The sequence below is a fragment of the Gopherus flavomarginatus genome, chromosome 4 (assembly GCF_025201925.1).
Source record: "Gopherus flavomarginatus isolate rGopFla2 chromosome 4, rGopFla2.mat.asm, whole genome shotgun sequence".
Lineage (NCBI taxonomy): Eukaryota > Metazoa > Chordata > Testudines > Testudinidae > Gopherus > Gopherus flavomarginatus.
In genome coordinates, this window is record NC_066620.1 from 81,110,639 (window position 1) to 81,134,779 (window position 24,141).

General features: G+C 43.3%; 2 protein-coding genes across 2 annotated transcripts in view; both read left to right on the forward strand.

Annotated features, from left to right (window-relative positions):
- The window catches only part of NID1 (nidogen 1), an 87,069-nt gene that overhangs the window by 40,223 nt on the left and 22,705 nt on the right, over positions 1 to 24,141 (forward strand). Inside the window, exons 11-12 of the mRNA XM_050950482.1 lie at positions 8,410 to 8,553; positions 9,407 to 9,529. Coding sequence (XP_050806439.1) covers positions 8,410 to 8,553; positions 9,407 to 9,529 — 267 coding nt within the window. The remainder of the gene's footprint in view (positions 1 to 8,409; positions 8,554 to 9,406; positions 9,530 to 24,141) is intronic.
- Positions 20,438 to 22,173, forward strand: LOC127049541 (calponin-2-like). The gene has a single exon (XM_050950451.1). The coding sequence runs from the start codon at positions 20,488 to 20,490 to the stop codon at positions 21,403 to 21,405; it is 918 nt and encodes a 305-aa protein (XP_050806408.1). The 5' UTR covers positions 20,438 to 20,487; the 3' UTR covers positions 21,406 to 22,173.

A 24,141-nucleotide genomic window follows, 5' to 3' on the forward strand; every position in this document is an offset into this window, starting at 1 on the left:
CTGCCCTTCATTATGGATGCATGTTGATGATTCTCTGATGTCCTTTAAGTCTTTTCACTCCTTCTTCCTTGACCATCTGGCCCATCTAGCTATAACAATGGCCTTCACACCTTATCTTTTCCTGATGCATACATTCCTCATTCACATGAACAGTCTCTTACAGATAAAGGTATACAGCAGTTTTTATGTTGAGCAAGAAAAGGCATTGTAAATTAAGCCTTCCTAAATCTTATAATCAAAACAATTTACTTCAACTTTCCTCTAATCTCCTTAACATAGACACAATACAGAATCCTGTCTCTAAGGCCTTGGCTATACTGGCGCTTTACAGCGCTGCAACTTTCTCGCTCAGGGGTGTGAAAAAAACACCCCCCTGAGCGCTGCAAGATACAGAGCTGTAAAGCGCCAGTGTAAACAGTGCCACAGCGCTGGGAGCTTGGCTCCCAGCACTGCAAGCTAATCCCCATGAGGAGGTGGAGTACGTGCAGCGTTGGGAGAGCTCTCTCCCAGAGCTGGCACTGCGACCACGCTCACATTTCAAAGCGCTCCCGTGGCAGCGCTTTGAAGTTTCAAGTGTAGCCGTATCCTTACTTTCTAAACCTTACAACAAAGAAATGTATATTTAACTAGAGTGCCTAATTTGTAATACATATAGGAAACCATAGTAGACGTTATAACTTATCCTAAAACGAAAGGGTGACCATAATCAGTCATAAGGATTGTTCTGGTCTGTCATTCCTTTCTGCTATTCAAAAAGGGTGGCTGGCAGGATGAAATCAAATCATACATTAATTCTTATAGTACAATTATTAAATCCTGCTCCTACACAGGGCTCGGGGAAAAAGGGGGCGGCACGGCAGTGAGGCCTCAGGAAGAGGCGATATGAGGGTAGGGGCTCCAGGAGAAGGGGCAGTACAGGAGGATGTGGCCATGGTTCGGGCACCGTCAGCCCCACAACTCTTATGGACCTTCTGCTGCTCCTGGGTTGCAGTCCATGTGAAGAGCATGGAATAGGGAGTCCATATTCTTTGAGTAGTACCCAAATACCGATGTTCAAGAGGCCCACCTTCTACCCTTGTATTATGCCATTTATGAAACTACATTTCAACACTGCTGGAAACTCCTTCTGACATGAGACTAGAAAAGACAATTCTTCCACACCTTTTCTTCCAAAAAGGGATCAACAAGTGGAAAAAGGGAGAATTCAGTTTTTTTGCTCTTATATTTTAGTCCAGATAAAGGTCTGTCTTCAGCTTGGTGTCATTCTGTGTAACTCTCAGATTTATCATTTGGGTAATGTAATGTGCTGTTTAGAACCAGTACCTACTAATGCTGTTGTGGATCAGTGCTGTGTGTAGGTTGGGAATCTTGAAGTTCCTGTTGGAACTTGCTAAAAAGGAATTGTAACTGCAGAGCACTGGAGGGAGAGAAACCGTGCTAAATCCCTGCTTAAAAAGAAATCTAAGCCTCTGGGGTTTTGAGGAAATTTTGTTAGCTGTGTAATGTCAGGTGGCCTGTGAAAGCTTTAAATAAGTAACTTTATTGGCTCTGCTAAATAACTTTTTATTAAATATTTCCTTTCTTACATATTTGGTTGTTTCAACATCTGCTTGGTGGAAACCTGAATTTAAGAATAACATAGTCAGGCATTTTCCTACCCTGGGCAAGTACAGGCTCACACAATTTTTTTTCCCTTACTCCCTCTCAGGCTTTTGCATTTGCAGAAGTTCAAGTTTTACCATAGCTAGCTAAGTCTGAGGATGCTTGTACAGAATGCATGTTTAAAGTGGATTTCTTTGTGGGCAGATTAATTTCTCATGTGGAATTTTCATCCTGTTTAATATTATATAGATTCTTTAGGGGTTGGACGCCTTGCCCTGGAGAAATTTAAAAACCCCAAGAGTTTAAAAATCAGAAGGCACACTGAAAAAAAAATCATGCAACCTGTATAATAATTTATGACACTCTTTTTGGACAGTCTTGTGAATATTGAATGATTTTAAAGGGAAGGTGTGCCACCTGTTCGCACCTCCTTTTGTGTGTGCCCCCCTTCAGTTTGAAAAGTCACCTGAAAGACAAGGTAGGGTCAGGCAGTGGAACAGTTAATATTGGATACTGGAAGGGGAATTTGACTCTTACGCTATCTCAGGGTGGAGGAGGAGAGGGAAACGTGTGGAAGGACAATTAATCTTTTCTTGTCTCCCTTTTGTCACTTCAGCCTGAAACACTTTTTCCTTCCGGGCCCTGTTCTGCCAGCCCCCATATAGACTGTGTCTACATTGCACACCAGTGCTGGCAGAGAGTGGGGTACATGTAGCTACATGCCACAGCGAAAAGCAAGCTGCCTCCACACTGCAGTGTGTAGCTTCTTCTGTCTGTGAAAGGCTTTGACAGGGGGGAGGCAGCAGAGAGACTTCAGTAGCTCCCTAATGCCAAAGCCTTTCACTGTGATGAGGAAAGGTTCTTGGAGGAGGGATTTACTGAAGCCTTTTCCCCCACTGCCCAAGACTTTTCTCTGTGGCAGGGGAAGGCTCCTGTAGCTGTGAGGTAGCAGGACACCACTCTGCTAAAAGTAGCCATGTAGGCAGGGAAGGCACTGCTTGGGCTGTAGAGAGCCATGTAGGATATATGCCTGAGGACATACACACAGGCTTCAGGCAGATCTTTTAAGCAGTGCCTCACAGCCTATGCTGCTATTTGTACCTATGCAAAGAGGGCTACCCAGGTGTGTATTCTACGTATCACTGTAAGAAGTGCGTGATGTGGATGTACCTATAAAGTTAATCTTTGTGGCACTTCCGGTGACCAGCTCTGGCCAAATTCATCCCTGACATAATTCCATTGATCCCCAGTTTCTTCCTTTCTTTCTAGCAGAGGCATTGCAAAGATACACTCTGCAGTGTATAGGGCTGGAAGGAAAATGGAGAGTAGCTCGCTGATGAAAACAAATCCAGTGGCTCTCTTCTTCCCTTCTCCTTCCCCAGGGATGGGGAGTCAGCACTCTGCAAATCTAAGGGTATGGCTACACTTATATTTGTGCAGCGCTGGGAGTTACAGCTGTGTTCGTACAGCTGTGTAGGGACAGCGCTGCAGTGTGGCCACACTGACAGCTACCAGCGCTGCAGTGTGGCCACATTTGCAGCACTTTTGGGAGTGGTGCATTGTGGGCGGCTATCCCACAGAGCACCTTGTCCCATTTTGGCACTGTGGGTTGTGGGAAGGGGATGGAAGGGTGCGGGTCATTCCGCTTCCTGTCCCAACGCCCCGTGGTGCATCGCTACACATCCCAGCAGTTTGGCGCCATTGTGAGTCTGCAGCGCGATTTCTGTTAGAAATGGAGCCCGAGCTGCTGAGGACCTTGCTGATGAATGTTGCCAGCACATCACGTTTGGTAGTTGAGGTATTCCTTCAGCTCCAAAGTGACAGTGAGGAGTCAGACGATGATATTGATTCGCCTGACGTGCAAGACACTAAATTGCTTGTGGCAGTAACAGACGTGCTCAGCACCGTGGAACGCCGCCTTTGGGCTCGGGAAACAAGCACTGAGTGGTGGGATCACATCGTCCTGCAAGCCTGGGATGATGAGCAGTGGCTGCAGAACTTTCAGATGGGAAAAACCACTTTCATGGGACTGTGTGAGGAGCTTGCCCCCACCCTGCGGCGCAAGGACACAAGATTGAGAACTGCCCTGCCTGTGGAGAAGCGGGTGGCTATTGCAATCTGGAAGATGGCAACTCCAGACAGCTACCGATCGGTCGCAAACCAGTTTGGAGTGGGAAAGTCGACCGTTGGAATAGTGTTGATGCAAGTTTGCAGGGCCATTAAACGCATCCTGCTAAGAAGAACAGTGACTCTGGGGAACGTGCAGGACATTGTGGATGGCTTTGCACAAATGGGTTTCCCTAACTGTGGAGGGGCGATAGATGGGACGCATATTCCTATTCTGGCACCACCCCACCTGGCATCCGAGTACGTTAATTGCAAGGGGTATTTCTCTGTGGTTCTGCAAGTGCTTGTGGATCACCATGGGCGTTTCACTGACATTTACACAGGATGGCCTGGAAAGGTGCATGATGCACACATCTTTTGGAACAGTGCCCTGTTCAGGAAGCTGCAGGCCGGGACTTTTTTCCCAGACCGCAAGATCACAGTAGGGGACGTTGAAATGCCCATTGTGATCCTTGGAGACCCCGCTTACCCCTTAATGCCATGGCTCATGAAATCATATACAGGGAAGCTTGACAGGAGCAAGGACCGGTTCAACTACAGGCTGAGCCGGTGCAGAATGACGGTGGAGTGTGCTTTCGGCCGTTTAAAGGGACGCTGGAGGTGTCTTTATGGGAAGCTAGACTTGGGGGAAAGCAGCATCCCCGCTGTTATCCTCGTGCTTTACCCTCCATAATATTTGTGAAGGGAAGGGTGAAACGTTCAGTGAGGAATGGACCTCCGAGGTTCAATGCCTAGAGGCTAAACTTGCACAGCCAGAAAGCGGGGCTACTAGAGAGGCCCAGCACAGGGCTTCCAGGATTAGGGATGCCTTAAGGGAGCAATTTGAGGCTGAAAGCCAACAGTAATGTTTGGTGCCTTGCACAGGTGTGAAGTGCAGTGGTTAAAATGATTTGCAGTGCCTGTTTTTCCCTTGGGGTACAGTATTTTTCACTTTCTGCAATAATAAAAAATGTTTTAAAAGCCAAGAAATCATTTATTCAAAATACAGTACATAAAAGGGCAGGAGGGTAGGGTGCTGAACTGTACATTCAGAGGTTTGAATATGTCCTGCCTGGATTGCTGTGCAATGCCTGCTGCACTTCAGGATTAATATGCTACATGGTGATGGGGGTTGAGTGCATAGGGTATGGGTCGTAGTTCTCAGGGCTGGTAGGTGAATGTACAGGTGTTGGGGGCAGGTGGTGGTGGTAAGAACCAGGCTGCTTGAGAAAGGGTTTTTGAGCAAACACTGGGGCACAAGGGAGAGAGCTTTGGGGGGCGGGGGGTTAGCACGGTACTGATCTGCCTGCGTGGCTACGAGAGACTGCATACAGTCTGTTTGGCGTGCCAGGAGGCTTATCAGCCGCTTTGTGCTTTTCTTGGTAGCCAATTCCTTTCTCCTACTTTGTGTTTCCCTCCACTGATGCATTTTCTCTCTCCAGTCCTGCAGCCTCTTATTCTCTCTGGCATACTGATTCATAACTGCTTTCACCAAATCTTCTTTGCTTTTCCTTGGTTTACGCTTCAAGCTCTGTAATTTTTCAGCAGGCTGTGATAGGGCCGGAGGATTCAAGGACACTTAAAAAAAACAGAAATAGAAACATTTAATACAGAGGCTACATTGTTTATTATCACAGTGAAGGAGTTTGTAGACTATTTGTAGCATCATTTACACATAGCAAACATAGCACAGAGAGGCCACAGCAGCGAAGACATGGTGAGTAATGGGGTGAGTGTTTCTGCCGCGACTCATCTGGGTGGGGAGCTGCTTGAGTCAGGGCTCACTGCGGCTTCTGTGCATTGGGGAAAGCAGAGAGCAGCTGGGGGGAAAGTGCACTGAACACTACCCCCACAATTGCCACAGCAGTTACTCCTCTGGGAAGGGGAGCTGCTTGAGTCATGGCTCACTGGGGTTTCTGTGCATTGGGGAAAGCAGAGAGCAGCTGGGGGGGACCTGCACTGAACACTATCCCTACATTTTCAACAGGATTTTCTACTGCCAGATATATCACTGCTGCGTGTTAGCTGGGAAGAGAGGGAGGGTCTTCTACAGCAATGTGGATTCCGCCCTGGCCCCTATGCAGCTTGCCTGTGTGCAGCCATGGTTCCCCCACCCCTCGCGGCACAGTGGCGCGGGCGCGTTAGCCTGACTGGGACAAGGACCACAGTGGCTCTCCCTATAAACTTGCGCAAGCGCATTGCCCACGCTCTGGCTGAAACTTTTGAAGAGATTACCGAGGCCGATTACCGAGACGTGATAGACCAAATCAATGGGCTATTCCACATCTAGGCATGCATGCAGGCAGCCATAACCCCAACCGTCCTCTCCCAAAACATTTCCATCCTTAAAATAAAAGCTGCTTACCAGGAACCCGCTCCTTTGCTTCTTCTTCACCAAGAAGTTCCAGCTGCTGCGACTGGCTAGCCTCCTCCTGGCTTGAGAAGAGCTCCTGGCTGCATGCCTCCTGGGACTCCGGGGTGTCTCCCTCCACCCCAGTAGCCTCACTTTTGGCTTCCTCTACACCCTCCCCCACTTCTCCCTGCTCTGAACTCTCCATCGTGGTCCTCGGATTGGCAGTGGGGTCACACCCAAGTATGGCATCCAGCTCCTTGTAAAAACGGCAGGTTGTAGGGGCAGCTCCTGAGCGCCGGTTTCCCTCAAGGGCTTTGCAATAGGCACTGCGCAGCTCCTTTACTTTAACCGTGCACTGCAACGCGTCCTGTTCATGGCCCCTTTGCAGCAAGGACTTTGATATCTGCCCATAGGTATCATAATTTCTACGGCTGGAGCGCAGCTGTGACTGCACAGCTTCCTCACCCCAAACACTGATGAGGTCCTGCAGCTCAGAAGTATTCCATGCTGGGGCTCGTTTGGGGCGTGGAGGCATGGTCACTGATTGATTGAACTCCACACCTGGCTGAGCAAACAGGAAGGGGATTTTTAAAATTCCCGGGGCATTTAAAGGGCGGGTCACCTGAGCCCAGGGAAGTGGAGTGCAAAATGATGAGCAGAGTGGCTGAAAAGGTATGCTGGGATACCTCCTTATACCCTGGAGGCCAATGAAAGCGCTTTTGGTGGCCACACTTGATGACCAGCGCTGCATCACCAGCGCTGGAATCTTTACACCCCAAGCAGACCAGGTGTACAGCCAGCGCTGCAGCCAGGGAGTTGCAGCGCTGGCTGTGCTTTGCAAGTGTGGACACAGAGTGAGTTGCAGCGCTGTAACCCCATCACCAGCGCTGCAACTCTCCAGTGTAGCCAAGCCCTAAGCACCAAAGCAGGTGTCTGTTGCCTTCTTTTGTGCTTGTTCCACTTGCTCTTTCAAGGCAGTGCTCTTACTCAGCTTTAGCTCTTTCATAGTACTTGTATTAAGTGCAAGTGGCATGAAACTCCCAAAATCTTGTGACCTATTAGCATGTCAGCGTTACTGGAGTTGTGTCCATTTTTACTGAATATTTAGGTTAGTTGTTGCATAATAGGTTTTTCCATTGATGATGAAGCTGTTAATATGGCGTTGGGCATAGGCTGTTGATCAGAAGCTGTTGATTCCATCAGAGGTGGAGAAAAGGGTTGTAAATGGGTGCTGTGCTCAGATTGAGGGCTGCAGGTCAGGAGGGTTTTTGGATATACAGCCCAGAGTATAAAATGGGGACGGGGGGGCTCTATACTAAAATTTACTTTCATAGAGCGACAAATCTAAATGATCCCAACTCTGTCAGTGGTTTTCTACCAGGGCTTTCCATGTGGAAAAGAAGATATAGTGACTCGCATCATAGATCTTGCTGTGACAGCAGTGTTTGCTGGTAGCATTGTAATCTACATGTCTGTACTGTTGAGAGAGAAGTAATTCAGAACTTGCTCTCCAGTCATCCTGTCTCTTCTAGAAAAGAGCCCATGAAGGGGTAGCTCTCGGTGAGCACTCATGCACCAGCAGTTAGAATGCTGCTGTGGCTGCACGTGTTGCAGATTCAAATATTTCTGGGGACAAGGGGGATTTCAAAATTGATTTTAATTCTATTTTGCCTCTTCCCCTTCTCTTAGACACAACAAGTAGGAGCGGGAAGTTCTGGAGAGTGATAGAAGTAGTGTTGGGCATGGAATAGCTGTTGTTACTGTAGGAAATGTGATCGCAAACACAGCTGTAAGTAGATTGTGATAGCTGCTGCAGTTAGCCAAAATTTCTCCCCATTAATCTACAAATGTATTTGGCTCCTACTGAGTCACAGCTCCCATCTGTTGCCAAGTGACAACAATCCTGGGACAGATTAGTGGGATACTGAATTATTCCCAGTGTGTTTGACTGATAGTTCAGCCAACATGTTGATAGGCCTATACAAGGTTATTTTCCTGACATTTTGTCAACCACTACTTGATTAATTACAGAAAGGAAAAATCTTTTGGATGCTAGGATTTGTGTGTGTGGTGACTTCTCTGTGGCATAGTACAACACATTTTTGGCCCAAACCTGCAAGGTGGTGAATAGAATGAAGCCCTTCATTTGTAAAATGGCCTTGTCCTGCAAGGTACATAGTGTAAGTAAGTACAGACTGATAAATAAAACAAAGGTTCCTTTGCAATTTATGTCTTTTGAGAAATTGTTTTTCTTTCTCTGAAATGTATCTCTAGCTGCAGATTAAGTAGAGGGAAAATTTAAATGTGTAAAATCTCATTTTTAATTTTGTGTTTATCTAAACTTACAGCTGTTGAACATGTTAAAAACCATTGTGCAATGGGCACACACAATTGTGATATTCCTCAGCGTGCCCAATGTGTATATGTTGATGGCTCTTCTTACATCTGCACATGTCTAGATGGCTTCTCTGGAGATGGACACTCCTGTGTAGGTGCGTCACACCATTTGTTTATTTAGAACAGTTTTGCTGATTATTATATATGCTAGTGAGCCAGTTGATACCTGCCTTGGTTTGATTTTTAAATCACTTATTTCCGATTTTCAAATAGAAAGTGTCTTGGTTGATAGGTCTCCTGATAGACATAAATTCAACCCTTATGTTTTCCCCGCTCATTTGTAACCCAGGTTGATAACCTGATAAGTAGCCTGGCTCTGATGGGAGAATTGCAATAATCTTAAACAGTTCTTAGTTTATGGTCACCTAAACAGAACAGGTCAGATCCTCAGTTGATGTAAATGAATGTAGAGCAATGCCTGTTTATTTTAGTTGAGGATGTGGCCCACCATGCCTGTCACACTGAATTTGTGATAGTAACATGCTTTTTTCATGTTACTTGGACTGCAGGGCCGTGGCGGCTTCCCATAATTGTATGCGCTGGAACCTTTGCCAGCCAAATCCTAACCATTTTATAGGGTCCACCAATTTAAAGATCTGTTGCTTCAGAAATCCAGAATTTTTTTAAATAATGTGGGTAGGTATCTGTTAGTAAACTGTCAACAATGCTTTTTCTTAAAATTTTCTGTTTAAATTTTGCATGCTTTACCACTGGAAAGCAAATCCTAACCTAGATATGGGGGTAAAACTTTCAAAAGCAACGAAGTGGCATAGGAGCTGAAGTTCCATTGAAAGTCAGTGGAATTTAGGATTCTAGGTGTTAGTCACTTTGAAAAATGAGACCTCCGCTCCTAAGCCACTTTGGCACCTTAAAACGAACAACTTAACTGTGATCTATAAGCTATTGTATATCATGAGAAATTATCTGGCTTGATTTTCTGTTTTACAGATGTAGATGAATGTCGTCAGAACCGCTGTCATCCAGATGCTTTCTGCTACAACACTCCTGGGTCTTTCAGTTGCCACTGTAAGGCAGGTTATCGTGGGGATGGTTTCCAGTGTGTGTTAGGAGGTAAAGTTTTACCGTTCTTCAATTTAGGACCAGAAATAAAGCTCAAGAATCAGAGGACAAACATTTAACCTATTTCATCGCTAGAACAAAAAAATATTAGTAGCCTTATTGTTTTAATGTAATATTTAATTGATCAGTGGCTAGTGTCTAAGCATTCTGATACTCCTAAGTGTATTTAGGGCCAGATTTTCTAAAGGTCAAATAAATAGGGCTGTATGTAGTGGGTTGATACCACAATTGTGTATACACAATGTCAGTTAGGCATTTAACTGGCTATTTGCTCATACAAACCTAGCAATTCAGCATGCCATTGCATTCATACTTTAGTGTGCCATCTTTGTCTCCTATGGTGTTGAAAATCAAGCCCTACTGTTAATATGATTCAATAGTGTCTTCACTTTTCAAAAGAGCCCATCTCCATATTTTTCTGGGTTCCCCTTCTCCCCGTCCCCTCATTGGTTGCATACTTAAAATGTATGACCTTTCAGATAGGTCTTATAGGCTCTTGGTGTCTGGTCCCTCGTTCCTGTTTTCACTTGATTTAAAGTAGATATCTGTGGGAGTATTCATTGTATTATCTTTCAACTGATGCATTGTGTTATGAAGGGGAAGGAGGAACACATGTTCACTCCTTCTGCAGTAAACAGGGCAAGATCTAGTGATTCTAGTCCCTATTTAGGGAAGTCAGTGTCTTGACATAACAATGGGTATAACCTGTTCTGAAAAAGGATCTATCTGTCTGAACAAAACAAACCTACTCTCTTTTTTTGTTAGGATAATAGCTCTCCAGCCATTCTATTTTTCTTTAAAGTTATTTAACCAGATGTTTCAGCTACTAGAATTATTCCTGTCCTTGTGAGGCGTTTGTGTAATTTGCAATACTTGTTTTCGGTCACATATGTCAAAATTAATACAGCTAATGAGGAAAAAAGAATTATTCCTCCCTAATGCCCTATAGGTATTAACAACTTTTATTCAGATGGGACAAGCTGTCCAGTAGGTATATTAACATGTTACACTGTTACTGCATGGCTCTCAGGTTGCATAAGTGGAGGAAACAGGCATATTGGTTTCAGATTTGTTATTGTAACTGGCATTGCATTAATTCTATAAATAATTTGTCACTTTTCATTTAAATTACATTACAAACCTTTCCAGACATTTTACGATAAAAATGCTGCATATGGACAGTAGTTACTAGAAAACGGCAGTTCCGGTCAAATAAAAACTGACCCAAACACGAACCCAAAATTTGCCAAACTTTTCTTAAGATTTGAAATTGTAGACAACTTTTTTTACCTAATCTGTGGAATGTGAAGAAACAGAAGTGTTGAAATAACTATGAGAACCATTCTTCCTGTTCTTGGGTCTAGAATTTGAGCTTGTGTAAATCCTTGCAGCTCCACTGGCTTTGTTTAGGCTATACCAGTTTATACTACTGGACAATCTGGCCCAAAATGGTCAACTTGACAGACCCAAGAGTTTCAGATGAACATACTTGGGTAGTTAATCAAATCTCTAAGCCATTTGAAGCTTGCCTCTTATTAGTACTACTTATGAAACGTTTTTGAAAGAATGGTTCTTTCTATTTATACATTTCTGTAGTACAGCACAAAGCAAAATGTCAAAATCTTTATGCAATTGACAATATGATTTTTTTTTTAGAGCCCTCAACTTTTTAAAGCTTGCCCAGAGGTGTACTTACATGACATACTATATTATGGCTGTAGCTTAATTTTTAGGGGGTCTTCCCCCTATATTTCCTAGTTGCCCTAAAAGTCAAAACTTTAGAACTGAGTGCTTAATGTCTCATCACTGAGGCAAAAGAGGCATTTGCAGCACACTAGTAAAAAGCTGTTGTGTGGTAGTGGTATTTTATGTTTGTGGATCATATTTATTTAACTCTTCCTTAACAGCACATATGGTATGTCAAATCGTCCAATATTTGTAGACTTTTCTGTACTAACTAAACTCACTGGAGCAGTTTGAAGCCAGATTTGCAGCATTAATTCTGAAGCTCTAGCTTTTGTCACCTTTTAAGCCAGTGTTTCAGTATTCTTAGTTTTCATGCATGAATACCTATGTGTATAGATGGAAAGTTTTCTATAGTGTTTCTTGCCTCATTAAGTATTTCTCAAACTAACCTGAAGATGAGAACTGAGTTTTTGCCTTAGAAGGAACTTTTAGGTAATTTGAAACCAAATTGAAATTTAAAGATTCTAAATTTTTCCATGAATCACAGATGTAGAAATATTGCTTTGACATCTGTTGCATCCCCTTTGTTACAGCAGAACCAGTTGAAGCTGGCAAATTAATGTTATGCAGAAAGCCTAGTTTTAAGAATATATTGAATTTCATCTGAATATATATATAATATAATGACGTGTTTGCACTGTTCAAAGTTTATTATTTACTGCATAAAACAAATGTATACTAAACCTTTAAGTTTTAATTTATTATGGTTAATACAAAGTGACTTTTAGTATATAGTAGTAGCTTCATAATATTTTTATGCTATGTAGGATGACTTCTGCTGTATTTCTTTGTGGAATTTGTCTAAATGCTTTTAAAAATCTGGTCCCAAGTGCCTAGTACTCCAGCTGCACCTTAAATCTGCTGAGTTTAATACCCTATTTGTTTGGCTGGTAATCATAATTTTTTTTGAGTCCTGTACCTTACTTGACCTTCCACTTTCAAGGTAAAATATCTTGCTGTGTATGGATCTGTCCTAAAACAGTGTTAATGGTAATATAATAGCTGGTAGAGTTTTTAGTACCTAGTGTTTTTAGGCTGAGAATCTACTAAAGTTCATTAAACTTTTTATGTTTCTGGTTTTTTTTTTCTTATGACTTCTGCTATGGATTAGGGACATACCTAAACCACCAGCATCAAATTAGTCTAGTGCATAAAATTTGATTACAAAAACTGATTGGTAGATAAGAAACTTATCCTTTGCAGATGAATTAAGTCTGACTGGAATACAGTAGAACTCTACTACTTCTCACTTCACTAAGCTGCAACGCTGGTAATTCTCACAAAAAACTTGTGGTTACTCCACTCTTCAACAGAGGGGTAGTAGCAGATGCTGTAGAGAGGCTTCATATCGCTAAAACTTCATTACTTTTATGAAGTTTTATCAATAATTAAAACCAAAATATACTTGTTAAAAGTGGCTCAAGTGCATGTCCAGATTTATTTTTATAACTGTGCTTTGTTCACTTTATTGGCTGACTTTTAATATGTGGTGCTCCACAGTGCGTCTCCCAGTTGGAGTATTTTAGTGAGGATCTACTATGTCCAAATTTACTATCTATCCAGGCTTTTTCCCTCCTACTTCTTCCATTTCAAGATGAGATCTCATTGACCTAAACTAACTCACTAATACACCTCTACCCCGATATAACGCTGTCCTTGGGAGCCAAAAAAGTCGTACCATGTTATAGGTCAAACTGCGTTATATCGAACTTGCTTTGATCCACCGGAGTGCGCATACCCCCTTCTCCCCCGCCACCCCCCCTCCCCAAGCACTGCTTTACCGTGTTATTTCGGAATTCGTGTTATATTAGGTCGCGTTATATTGGGGTAGAGGTGTATCTCTCCAGATAGCTATCAGCTTGGAGATTTTCATTCGACTAATTGCTCAGTCCTTGCTACATATAGTCTTCCCAGCAGCTTATACAACTGGCTGCTTATGATTTTTTTATCACAAAAAAGTGAGTCTAGCTACTGCTGAAATGGGCCTCTTGAAACAATTAAACTGACAAGTAGAGATGGGCCCAAGCCACAAAGTTTGGACTTAGAGCTGAACTTTACTAATAAGCATCAAGATTCAGAACTAAGCATCTGTTGAATCTAATAGACAAAATGTTGCTTTATGCAGCCTTTATTCTCCTTGATACAAAATTAATCTTGAATTTTGGGTTCCATACAATGAGTAACAATCTGTTTTATGCATTTTTTTTCTTTTTTTTTTTAACCAGTACATGGTAAATCTTCTCTCAGAAGTAGTTGTTGGAAATTGTCTGGAATTTCACATTCATTCCAAACTTAGCCACCTTGTTAATGAAAGAGTTGATGTGAGCAGTGACATTCCAGCAGCTATTAAGAATGTTTGAACTTCATTATTTCCTCACGCTTCATTTTTTCAGTTAAAAAAGAAACAGATGTCTGAGCCCTCCCATGCCTGCAAACCCCAGAGGCTATGTTTACTAAACAGGGGAAAAGAAAAAAAAGATTCTTGGGTTGGGAGCTATGGCCACTAAATCATATTTTTACTTCAAGGTCCCAGAAACACAGACAAGGTTTTCCTCTCAAGGCCAAAAGAGTGATGTGTATAATCTCTTTCATATGAGAAATGCATTGACAGCATTAGTCTGTTTACTGTTTGTATTATATCACTACAAATACAGGTAAACTGATAAATAGGGGTGAGATTTTAATGTTGACATTTTTAACCTGTTCTTTGAGACTGTTCAGGACTAGCAATTGAAAATCCCAGTGTAGTTTCTTGTAGTACCCAGAATGAACTGTCCAAACAAGAAACATAAAATAACTATGAGATTACATAATGACTCGGGGCATGATATGAAAACATTTTCTGTAGTTTCCATCTGAGAATGAAAATGTGATTGAGTTGGTAGATCAGAAGTTGAAAATATTTTAATGGCTTATAAAACTGACTGTCTGAATTTGGCATGATTAACAAAGCCAGTGCATAATCATTTTTGACGGGTGACTAAGGGGAGGAAGATGTCCCATATACTGTGGAACTTGAAATAAATTGAAAATGACATGGATGCTGGAAAGGGTGATGGAACAAAAATTAAACAGCTGTTGCTGTAGGAAGGTCATTCTTATACATTCATAAGGCTGGTCTACACTTGGGGGAAGGGGGGTCGATGTAAGATACGCAACTTCAGCTACAGGAATAGCGTAGCTGAAGTTGACATATCTTATTTCGACTTACCTCCCATCCTCATGGTGTGGGTTCGACGGCCGCGGCTCCCCCATCAACTCCACTTCCGCCTCTCGCCCGGTGGAGTTCTGGAGTCGACGGGAGCGCATTCAGGGATCGATTTATCGCATCTAGAGGAGACATGATAAATCAATCCCCGATAGATCGATTGCTACCCGCTGATCCGGCGGGTAGTGTGGATGTACCCATAGACTTCAAGGCCAGAAGGCATCACTAAGACCATGTGGTCTGACTTTCTTCATAACACAAGCCACCTCACCAAGAATTTCTACATCACCCAGTAGTATTTGCATCAAGACCATAACTGCTGTTTGAGCTATAGCATATCTTTTAGACAGACATTCTGTCTTGATTTACAAGAATTTCAGTGATGGAGAATCCACCACAGCCCGAGGTAAGATGTTCCACTGGTTAATTACCCTCACTGTTACGAATATATGCTTTATTTCTAGTCTGAATTTGTCTAGCTTCAGCTTCCTAACATTGGATCTCATTATGCTATTTTTGCTTGATTAAAGAGGCATCTAACATCAAAAATCTCTTTCCCCATGTAGGTACTGGTAGAATCACCATTTAAGCTTCTCTGGATAAACTAAATAGATTGAACATCTTCGATATCTCTCTGTAACAGATTTTTTTTCAGACCTTAAATTATTCTTGTAGTTCTTTTCTGAGCCTTTTTCCAATTTTTCAACTTCCCTTTTGAAGTGTTGACACCAGAATGGGACAGAGCATTCCAGTATGGTCTCACCAGTGCCATGTGCGAAGGTAATACTGCCTCTGCACTCCATGACGTTTCCCTAGTTATATATAAAAGGATCCTACTTACCCTTCTAGCTGCATCATCACATTGGGAGCTCATATGCAGTTACTTGTCTACTGCTATGCATCCGAAGAAGCGAGCTATAGCCCACAAACGCTCATGCTGAAATAAATTTGTTAGTCTCTAAGGTGCCACAAGTACTCCTGTTCTTTTTGTGATTTTTTTAAGTCCTTTTCAAGGTCACTGTGCTCCAGGATACAGGCCCTGTAACAAAGTAACTGTTTACTGAGCGCCCCCTCCTGTGGGGGGGCTGGGTTCTCTTTACAGGTACCCTGCCCATTTTAGCCCCCTAAGAACTATGCACAGGATTTCACATAAAACAATTGCTGTATTAACACCACCTCTATCTGGGGCCAGTTTAATAACAGAAATGGGTCCTAACAGTCCTCTAGGGTCCCAAAATAAAGTCCATCACCACACAACAGTCCATACTTAACTCTCATGTTTGTCTTACAGCTGGAGCTCATCTTCCATCCCAGGCTGTTCTCATCTTTCTTCTTAGCTACATGTTAGCCTTCTGACATGGCCTCTAGGCTCAAACTCCATCGAGGTTTCCTCAGAGCCTCTTGCTCCCTCGGCTTCTCTCTAGATCACAGCTCCCTTGGTCTCAGGGTCTTCCCTGCAGGAGCTGTTCACGTTCTACAATCTCCAGAGCCTCCTCACTTCATTCTTTTTCTGTTTGTTTTCCATAGTGAAGCAAACTTGATTGGATAGTTATAGCTGCCACCAGCTACAATTCCTAAATACCTCATGGTTTATGTTCTCTCATCCTGCCCTGTATCTTTCAGGTAAGGTATGTTATAACAAAGCACTGTAACAGCCTTAATATGGAGTCACAGGCAGTCCCATTTGGCTCCTCAGTCTATCTTGTCACCCCAGGCAAGCATGCCTCTGTGATAGATGGTTGCTTTACACCAAAAATTGCAGCAATATTCAGGTTACTCCTAGTCTCAAAGGACCAGTCACTCACCCCAGGTCATTTTGCGCCTCAGATCTCACACAAAAGACCATGCTTGTAGCCACACCTGTAATAAACTAACGAAAGGTTTATTAATTAGGAAGAAAAAATGAGTTGTTTATAGGGTGACCAGACAGCAAGTGTGAAAAATTGGAACAGGTGGTGGGGGGCAATAGGATCCTATATAAGAAAAAGCCCCAAATATCGGGACTGTCCTTATAAAATCGGGACATCTGGTTACCCTAATTATTCACAAGGTTAAAGCAGGTAAGCATACATACACAAAGATACAGTCTTGAGTTCAAAAGGTTATAGAAGTTTCTTTAATCAAGCTTTTTTGTCTTTTGAGGCTAACCCAAGCCAACTTGCTTGGGGATCTCTTGCATATGTTTAAATATCTCTGCCCATCAGAGTCCATATAGCATACAGAGACCTTCTGGTGAGAGATTTTTATCCCCATTTCCCTAGAGCCCAAGCTGATGGAAGAACTCTTCCTGGGTGGGTGGGGGGAGCAATCGACAAAGTCTTTGTTCCACAATGGCCCATTTGGATTCAGCAGTCCTTCCTGATGGGCAGGAGGTAACACCTTCTGTAGGAATCTAGCATTTTGCATTACATGAAGTTTTTTTTCCTGTTTGGTGAGTTAGAGTTTCTGAACAAATATTTTACAGTTATAGCGCAAACACTTAAGCATTATCTTTATAGCATGGGACATATTGTAAGTATTATAAACAGCACCCTCCAAGCATTCCATACATTCTAAACACTACACACATTCTTATAACACTAATATCAATTTTAACTATATGAACCCGCAGGTAAGCCAGATGGTTTCCAACTATTCATTTGTGAGTGTTCAGTAAGGCCTGGGGCCTTGGCAAGTTAATTTTCATCATCGAAGTCAGATGCCACCAACAGAAGGTTGATTTGATTTTCTTCTTTGATGGTTCAATTTCTGTAGTTTCCGCATCAGAGTGTTGTTTTTAGAAGACTTGGACGGCACTTCAGATTCTTAACTTTTGGCCAAGTGCTGTAGCTACTTTTAGAAATTTCGCATTGCTGCCTTCTTTGCGTTTTGTCAGATCTGCAGTGAAAGAGTTCTTAAAATGAACAACATGTGCTCCGTCATCATCTGAGACTGCTATGACATGAAATATATGGCAGAATGTGGATAAAACAGAGTAGGAGGCATACAGTTCTCCCCCAAGGAGTTCAGCCACAAATTTAATAAATGCATTATTTTTTTAACGAGCATCATCGGCATGGAAGCATGTCCTCTGGAATGGTGGCTGAAGCATGAAGGGGCATATGAATGTTTAGCATATCTGGCACGTACATACCTTGAAATGCTGGCTATAAAAGTCCAATGCGAATGCCTGTTCTAACTTTCAGTTGACGTAAATAAGAAGCGGGCAGCATTACCACCCGTACATTTAAAAAAACTTGTTTGTCTTAGTGATTAGCTGAACAAGTAGTAGTACTGGGTGGACTTGTAGGCTCTGAAGTTTTACATTGTTTTGGTTTTGAGTGCAGTTATGGAACAAAAAAATTACATTTGTAAGTTGCACTTTCACAGTAAATAGATTGCACTATGGTACTTGTATGAAGTGAATTGAAAAATACTATTATTTTTGTTTGCCATTTTTACAGTGCAAATAGTTGTAATAAAAAATAAATACAAAATGAGCACTGTCTATTTTGTATATTGTATTGTAATTGAAATCAATATATTTGAAAACGTTGAAAAAATCCAATAATATTTAATAAATTTCAATTGGAATTGTATTGTTTAACAGTGCGATTAAAACTGATTTATCACGATTAATTTTTTTGAGTTAATCGTGTGACTTAACTGCAGTTAATACACAGCTCTACTTACAATTCAAACTACAAAAGAGGGGAAAGAAGTGCAGTGTAAAAGCAAAGTGATGAGTGCTTGTAGTTGTAGGATTTCATTTTTTTGGTTGGTGGTGATGGTGCTGGTGAATTTTTATGTGTATGTTGTAATATGAGCTAAAGTAAGCATTATGAGTTGAAGGATGAGAATAAGGGTGAAAGACTAGCCAAAATAAATGTGTGCGCTCAGTATAGAATGCATATGCTGATGATGATTTTATTCCTGTTCACAGATTTTTAATAAAAATATTTATCTAAAGTAGGCTGTTTACAAGAATGAAAGAATAGATCTCAAGATAACCTATAGACAGTTGGATGGAACTGAAAGCTTAACACAAATCCGTAAATATAAACATGCACATAGAGCAGGTAGCACAAATGACTAGGAGGATGATTTTCAAAGGCACTCAACTCTCATTGAAAAGCAGTGGGAATTGGGTGTTTAGTTGCCTTCTGTATCTTTATAAATATAGGCTAAGACTTTAAAAGTTTAAAAAAGCCATGGGCTCCAGAGTCTGGAAACTAGATGTCTGATCCAATAAACTGTTACTTATGTGAGTAATCCCATTGACTTTATTGGGACTAATTGCATAAACAGACATTTGCAAGATTGATCCCTAGCATTGCAATAGCAAATAAAGCATGGGGGTTTTTTTGTTTGTGTCAAGGAGACTTAACAAAACTGCAGGGTGAACTGCTATGGTTATATAAAAAGTATCTTTACTATAGCTGCCTGTCTATGTGATGAAAGTGAAATTATTTTGCTTGGGCTTCTCTTATATAAATATTTTTGTGAACTCTTATCAGTTGACTATGGCTTCGGTTCATGAGAACTCTGCAGATGTATTTTGGAAACTTTCATTCTTAACATCTACATTCTTCTTAACTAGCTATCGGAAAGGAATTGTCAAAATTAAGGCCTCAGTCCTTCAATTAGAGCCACATGAGCAGCGCTTTGTGACTGTATGGAGTTTCAGGATCTGCCCACATGGCTCTGATTGCAATATTTGCCTCAAGTCCTAATCCTGCAACAGTTATGCATGTGCTTGTTTAAGTAAAGTTGAACATGTATAAATATTTGCAGGATTGGGACTTAAATTGGTAGTCATGAGTAACTTGCAACTTACCATTTTGCTGTGGGTTTTGCCATCTCGTTTTTTACTTTCCTATAACTAGCGTGGAAGGTATCCTTGTAACTAAGTTCATATACATATGTTAACTCCAAGATCCTTGTGACATTTCTATTTAGCTGTAGTAAGACTGTTTTATGTAACAACCAGATTACAATTAGAGTGCATGCATTCCTTTCTATAATACGTAATTGTTAACTCCTTTTAAAAATGTATTCATTCTCTTGATTTATATTTAGAAATGTAAGTTGTTAATAAAATAACTGCTGATTTAGTTTTGTTAGCCTCAGTCAATACTGAATTTCTATTACACTATTTGGTAATTAATTCTTGGGGCAGCGAGGAGCAATGGCCAACCTCTGGGATTCATATTTGTTTTTGGAGGAAGGAGGGGCTGATGCCTTCTCACAAAGATAATTTGGATGGATAATAGTTTCCTTTTAAAACCCTAGAACAGTAGAAAAAAGTGGCTGGCCTCCAGCTGCTGTACACCCTCAGCTTTCACTGGAGAGTGCTATACACAGAACATGACCTCTTAAAAAACGCAAGCAGTGTGGGCAAACGAGCCAATTACTGCATTCCCTGCTTTTTTATAGTGCATTGCTGGGAAGATGATAATTTCAAACACACACAAAATATTAGCTCTATAGTGTTCCTTAAAAATCTGTGCTCTACCTTGTCTCAGTGTACTTCACCACCCACATTAGAGCCGAGGCCAAATATTTCATTTGTTTAGAGACGCTGAGCTGTTCTCCAGATATTTGCATTTCCCTATTTTAATTTTGTCCAGGTGTCTGAGAGGTGTCCCAAGCCTGTGCTTGCATAACTGGTTTAAATATTTTTATTTATTTATTTTTTTTAATCTAAGGTTTGTATCTGTGTGACTGTAAAAACCATACAAATGAGCTGTGTCACACTTACTCTTTGCCCAAAGTGGGAAGATTGAACATGTCCCACTGGTGGAAAATAGTATGAAGAAAACTGATGCAAAAGCTTTACTGCATGTTCCAGTGAGTATCTATTTTACTCCTATAGCCACTGGTGCTTAGGGAAAAATTGTCCTCTTGGTCACTGAAGAGACAGATTATGGACCTTGTTTAGAAGGGAAACTCTCTCAAATCTCCTGTAAGCGCCGCGGCGCCGGGACCTGGCCCAGTGGAGCCCCCGGAGCGCAGCATGAGCGGCACGCAGTTCAACAAGGGCCCGTCCTACGGCTTGTCCGCGGAGGTCAAGAGCAGGCTTGCCCAGAAGTATGATCCCCAGAAGGAGGCTGAACTGAGGATATGGATTGAGAGCATCACCGGGAAGGAGATCGGCCCTGATTTCCAGTTGGGGCTGAAGGATGGAGTGATCCTCTGCGAGCTCATGAACAAGCTGCAGCCAGGCTCAGTGAGGAAGATCAACCGCTCGGCTCAGACCTGGCACCAGCTGGAGAACCTCTCCAACTTCATCAAGGCCATGGTTCAGTACGGCATGAACCCCGTCGACCTCTTTGAAGCCAATGACTTCTTCGAGACCGGGAACATGACCCAGGTGCAGGTGTGCCTGCTGGCTCTGGCAGGCATGGCAAAGACCAAGGGGATACAAAGTAACGTGGACATCGGGGTGAAATACTCAGAGAAACAACAGAGGAACTTTGACGATGCAAAAATGAAGGCTGGCCAGTGTGTCATCGGGCTTCAGATGGGCACAAACAAGTGTGCAAGCCAGTCTGGCATGACAGCCTATGGCACCAGGAGACACCTCTATGATCCCAAAAACCAGATCCTGGCCCCCATGGACCATTCCACCATCAGCCTTCAGATGGGCACCAACAAGTGTGCTAGCCAGGTGGGCATGACGGCTCCTGGCACGAGGAGACACATCTACGACACCAAAATGGGCACCGAGAAGTGCGACAACACCTCCATGTCCCTCCAGATGGGCTCCAACCAGGGAGCCACTCAGAGCGGTCAGATCTTTGGCCTGGGCCGACAGATCTACGATCCCAAGTACTGTCCCCAGGGCAATGCCGGTGACGTGGCCAACGCAGTGTACGACCAGAGCACGGACCCACCAGAGTACCACTACTACCGAGAAGAGGAGGGCTACTGAGCCCTGGGTCCTGCTTGGCCACAAGGCCACCTCCCCAGGCCAGCTCGTGTGCAGATCTCTGTTGCCGGCAACACTCCAGTATCTATAGCCTCTTTCTGTAACTTTTTTTAAACAAATCTTTTTTTTCTGAGCAAAGACGAAAAATCCCCTGATCCTAGAGGAGAGAGTTGGTGGCTTCTTAAAATCCTCTTACCTTTGGGGTGTAGCCTGTTGTTCATATTCTGCAAGCTGCGAGCAAGGCAGGCCTTTAATTGCTGATGGAGTCCACTTCTAGTCATGCAGGGAGACACGTACCAGCAAAACATTGGGGCTACGTGTGCTTCTTGGGGAGGGGAGCGGAGTGGGGAACTTGCTCTCAAATGGGATGCAACCTTCTAGCACTGCAGTCCTCTGCGTTGCAAGAATGCTGCTTATTCTTCATGCTCTGATGTGATTCTTGTGAAGCTGTCGCAGTTCTAGCAGCATAGGTGTCGATGGCATCAAACACCCCAGGCTGTCCCAAATGACTCCTATTGACGCTAGTGAGGTCATGAAATCTCAAAGGGAATAATTAGAGGTGGATTCTCCCACATTGGCTCTGGTAAAGCCTTTGCCAGCTCTTTCTGCTTCTGGAGATCTCGCTCAAAGGGCCAAGGAATTTTTTTAGGTGCCTTTCTGTGATGCCAAAAGTGAAGCTCTAAAAGGCTCGTGCTCTTTTAATGTATATACTTTTAAAGTGAGGCAAGGACAGTAACATACCTTGGCGACATCCTAGGGACCAAGTGTTTAACTTAAAAAATCTCCCTTACATTGGAGGACTTACTCATTGTTCCCTACCAGGCTGTTGTATGGTGTAAAACACAAACAAATAAATGGAAGTGGTGATGTTAAACCTTATCATCAAACAGTTCAAAGTGGTTGTTGCTGGCTGGCTGGAGAACTGGTTCTGCAGGCTGAGAAAGGAGATAGGGGATGTGCAGTCACAACTGATCTCTCTCTCTCTCTCCCTCCCTCCCAAAACGCTGCAGGGACCTTCAAAGTAAGATAACACTAATCCAGTCAGTTGTGTCTGGAGACATAAGTCATTTGTCTGTATGTTTTGAGTTTGTTTATGCTGAAGGGCAGGTCAAAGGAAAAGTTGGTGTTCCTCCCATGCTACTATTCCTGGTTCATGAGGTATATGATTACAGTATATTTTTTCATAAACCAATTTTGTGATGTCTTTTGGAAAACCTGTTCTTCAGAGGACTGTGCCCAACCCTCCTAATCATATAGAATGGTGATGGTTCCTTTGTGACCTCTTTATTAACAGATCTCCACAGGTCATGGGGCTGCTGCATGTAATCAGTTTCTAGACTGGTACAGGAACTCCTCCCTTAATGTTGTAGTTATGTTCCTGAAAAATGCAACTTTGAGTGAAATGATGTTAAGCGAATCCAGTTTCCCCATAAGAATTAATGTAAATAGGGGGGTTAGGTTCCAGGGCAGCTTCCCCTACTCTGCAAGCACCAGGGGCGGAGGGCTCAGCCCTCAACCCACCCACTTCACCCCTTCTCCCAAGCCCCTACCCTTGACCTGCCTCTTCTCCCTCTCCCTGACTTCCTCCCCATGCTGCATCCTGGCTCCTCCCCCCTCCCTCCTAAACGCCGCAAGCCAGCTGATTGCCATGTTCAGGAGGCAGGGGAGCGAGGGAGGAGGCACGCTGAGTCCTCCCTCCTGCCCAGGGCAATCAGCTGGCTTGCCGCGTTCGGGAGGGAGGGGGAGCCTGTGCGCAGAGTCCTCGCTCCTCCCCCCTCTCTCCAAAACCCCGCAAGCCAGATGATTGCTGCCAGCTGGAGGCAGGGGAGGGAGGAGGAAGGCATGCCAAGTCCTCACTCCTCCCACCTCCCTCCTGCCCGGGGCAATCACATGGCTTGTGGCCTTTAGGAGGGGAGGAGCGAGGATTAGGCGTAGGCTCCCTCTCCCTCCCCCCTGCCCGGGGCAATCAGCTGGTTTGCGGCATTCGGGAGGGAGGGGGAGCCTGCACGCTGAGTCCTCACTCCTCCCTCCTGCCTCCAAAACGCCGTAAGCCAGCTGATTGCCATGGGCAGGAGGAGGGGGAAGGTGCTGATCCGGGGATCTTCCAGCGGGTAGAAGGTGCTGGGTGGTGGGGGCAATAGGGAGGCAGCCAGCTGTGGAGAAAGCAGGCAGCCAAACAGTGTAAGAGTGGAGCATTGCACAACTTTAGATCAAATGTTCTCTAACTGATCAGCAACAAAACAAGCGTTAAGCGGGACTACTTTAATTGACGAGTTACTGTGTATCTGTTCTGCCTGATATGTCCTTCTTTTCAACACATTTACAAGACAGTAGAATCTAATCCTATGATATCTCCACCCCACACCCCTTGTTTATGTCTTCTCTCCCCTGCTCCCCTTTTGGACCAGACCACACTATCTTTGCAGATACCAGAGGGATGTCACCCTGCTTGTCACATAAAGCCATAAGGAGGCACTACTCTTTCTGGCTTCTGCGGAGAACTTGTAATTTCTGCTGCTTATCATGGACTTGCTCTTGTGGATCTGAAGGGAGAGTCCCCCTTTAGAGCTGCAAAAAAAATTACATCTACTGTATGGCATAGCTAGTTAGCTGCAATTCTGGGGGTGAGGGGGTGTTGCAAATTGCTTACACATTATGCTGCCTTCTCCTGGAGGAGTGAAGTTCCATTCTAGGGTCACGATGTACAGGCAGAATGAATACATAAAGTATTAAAATCTA

Coding starts and splice junctions, on each gene's coding strand:
- LOC127049541 (XM_050950451.1), top strand. CDS start 20,488: ATGAGCGGCACGCAGTTCAACAAGGGCCCGTCCTACGGCTTGTCCGCG.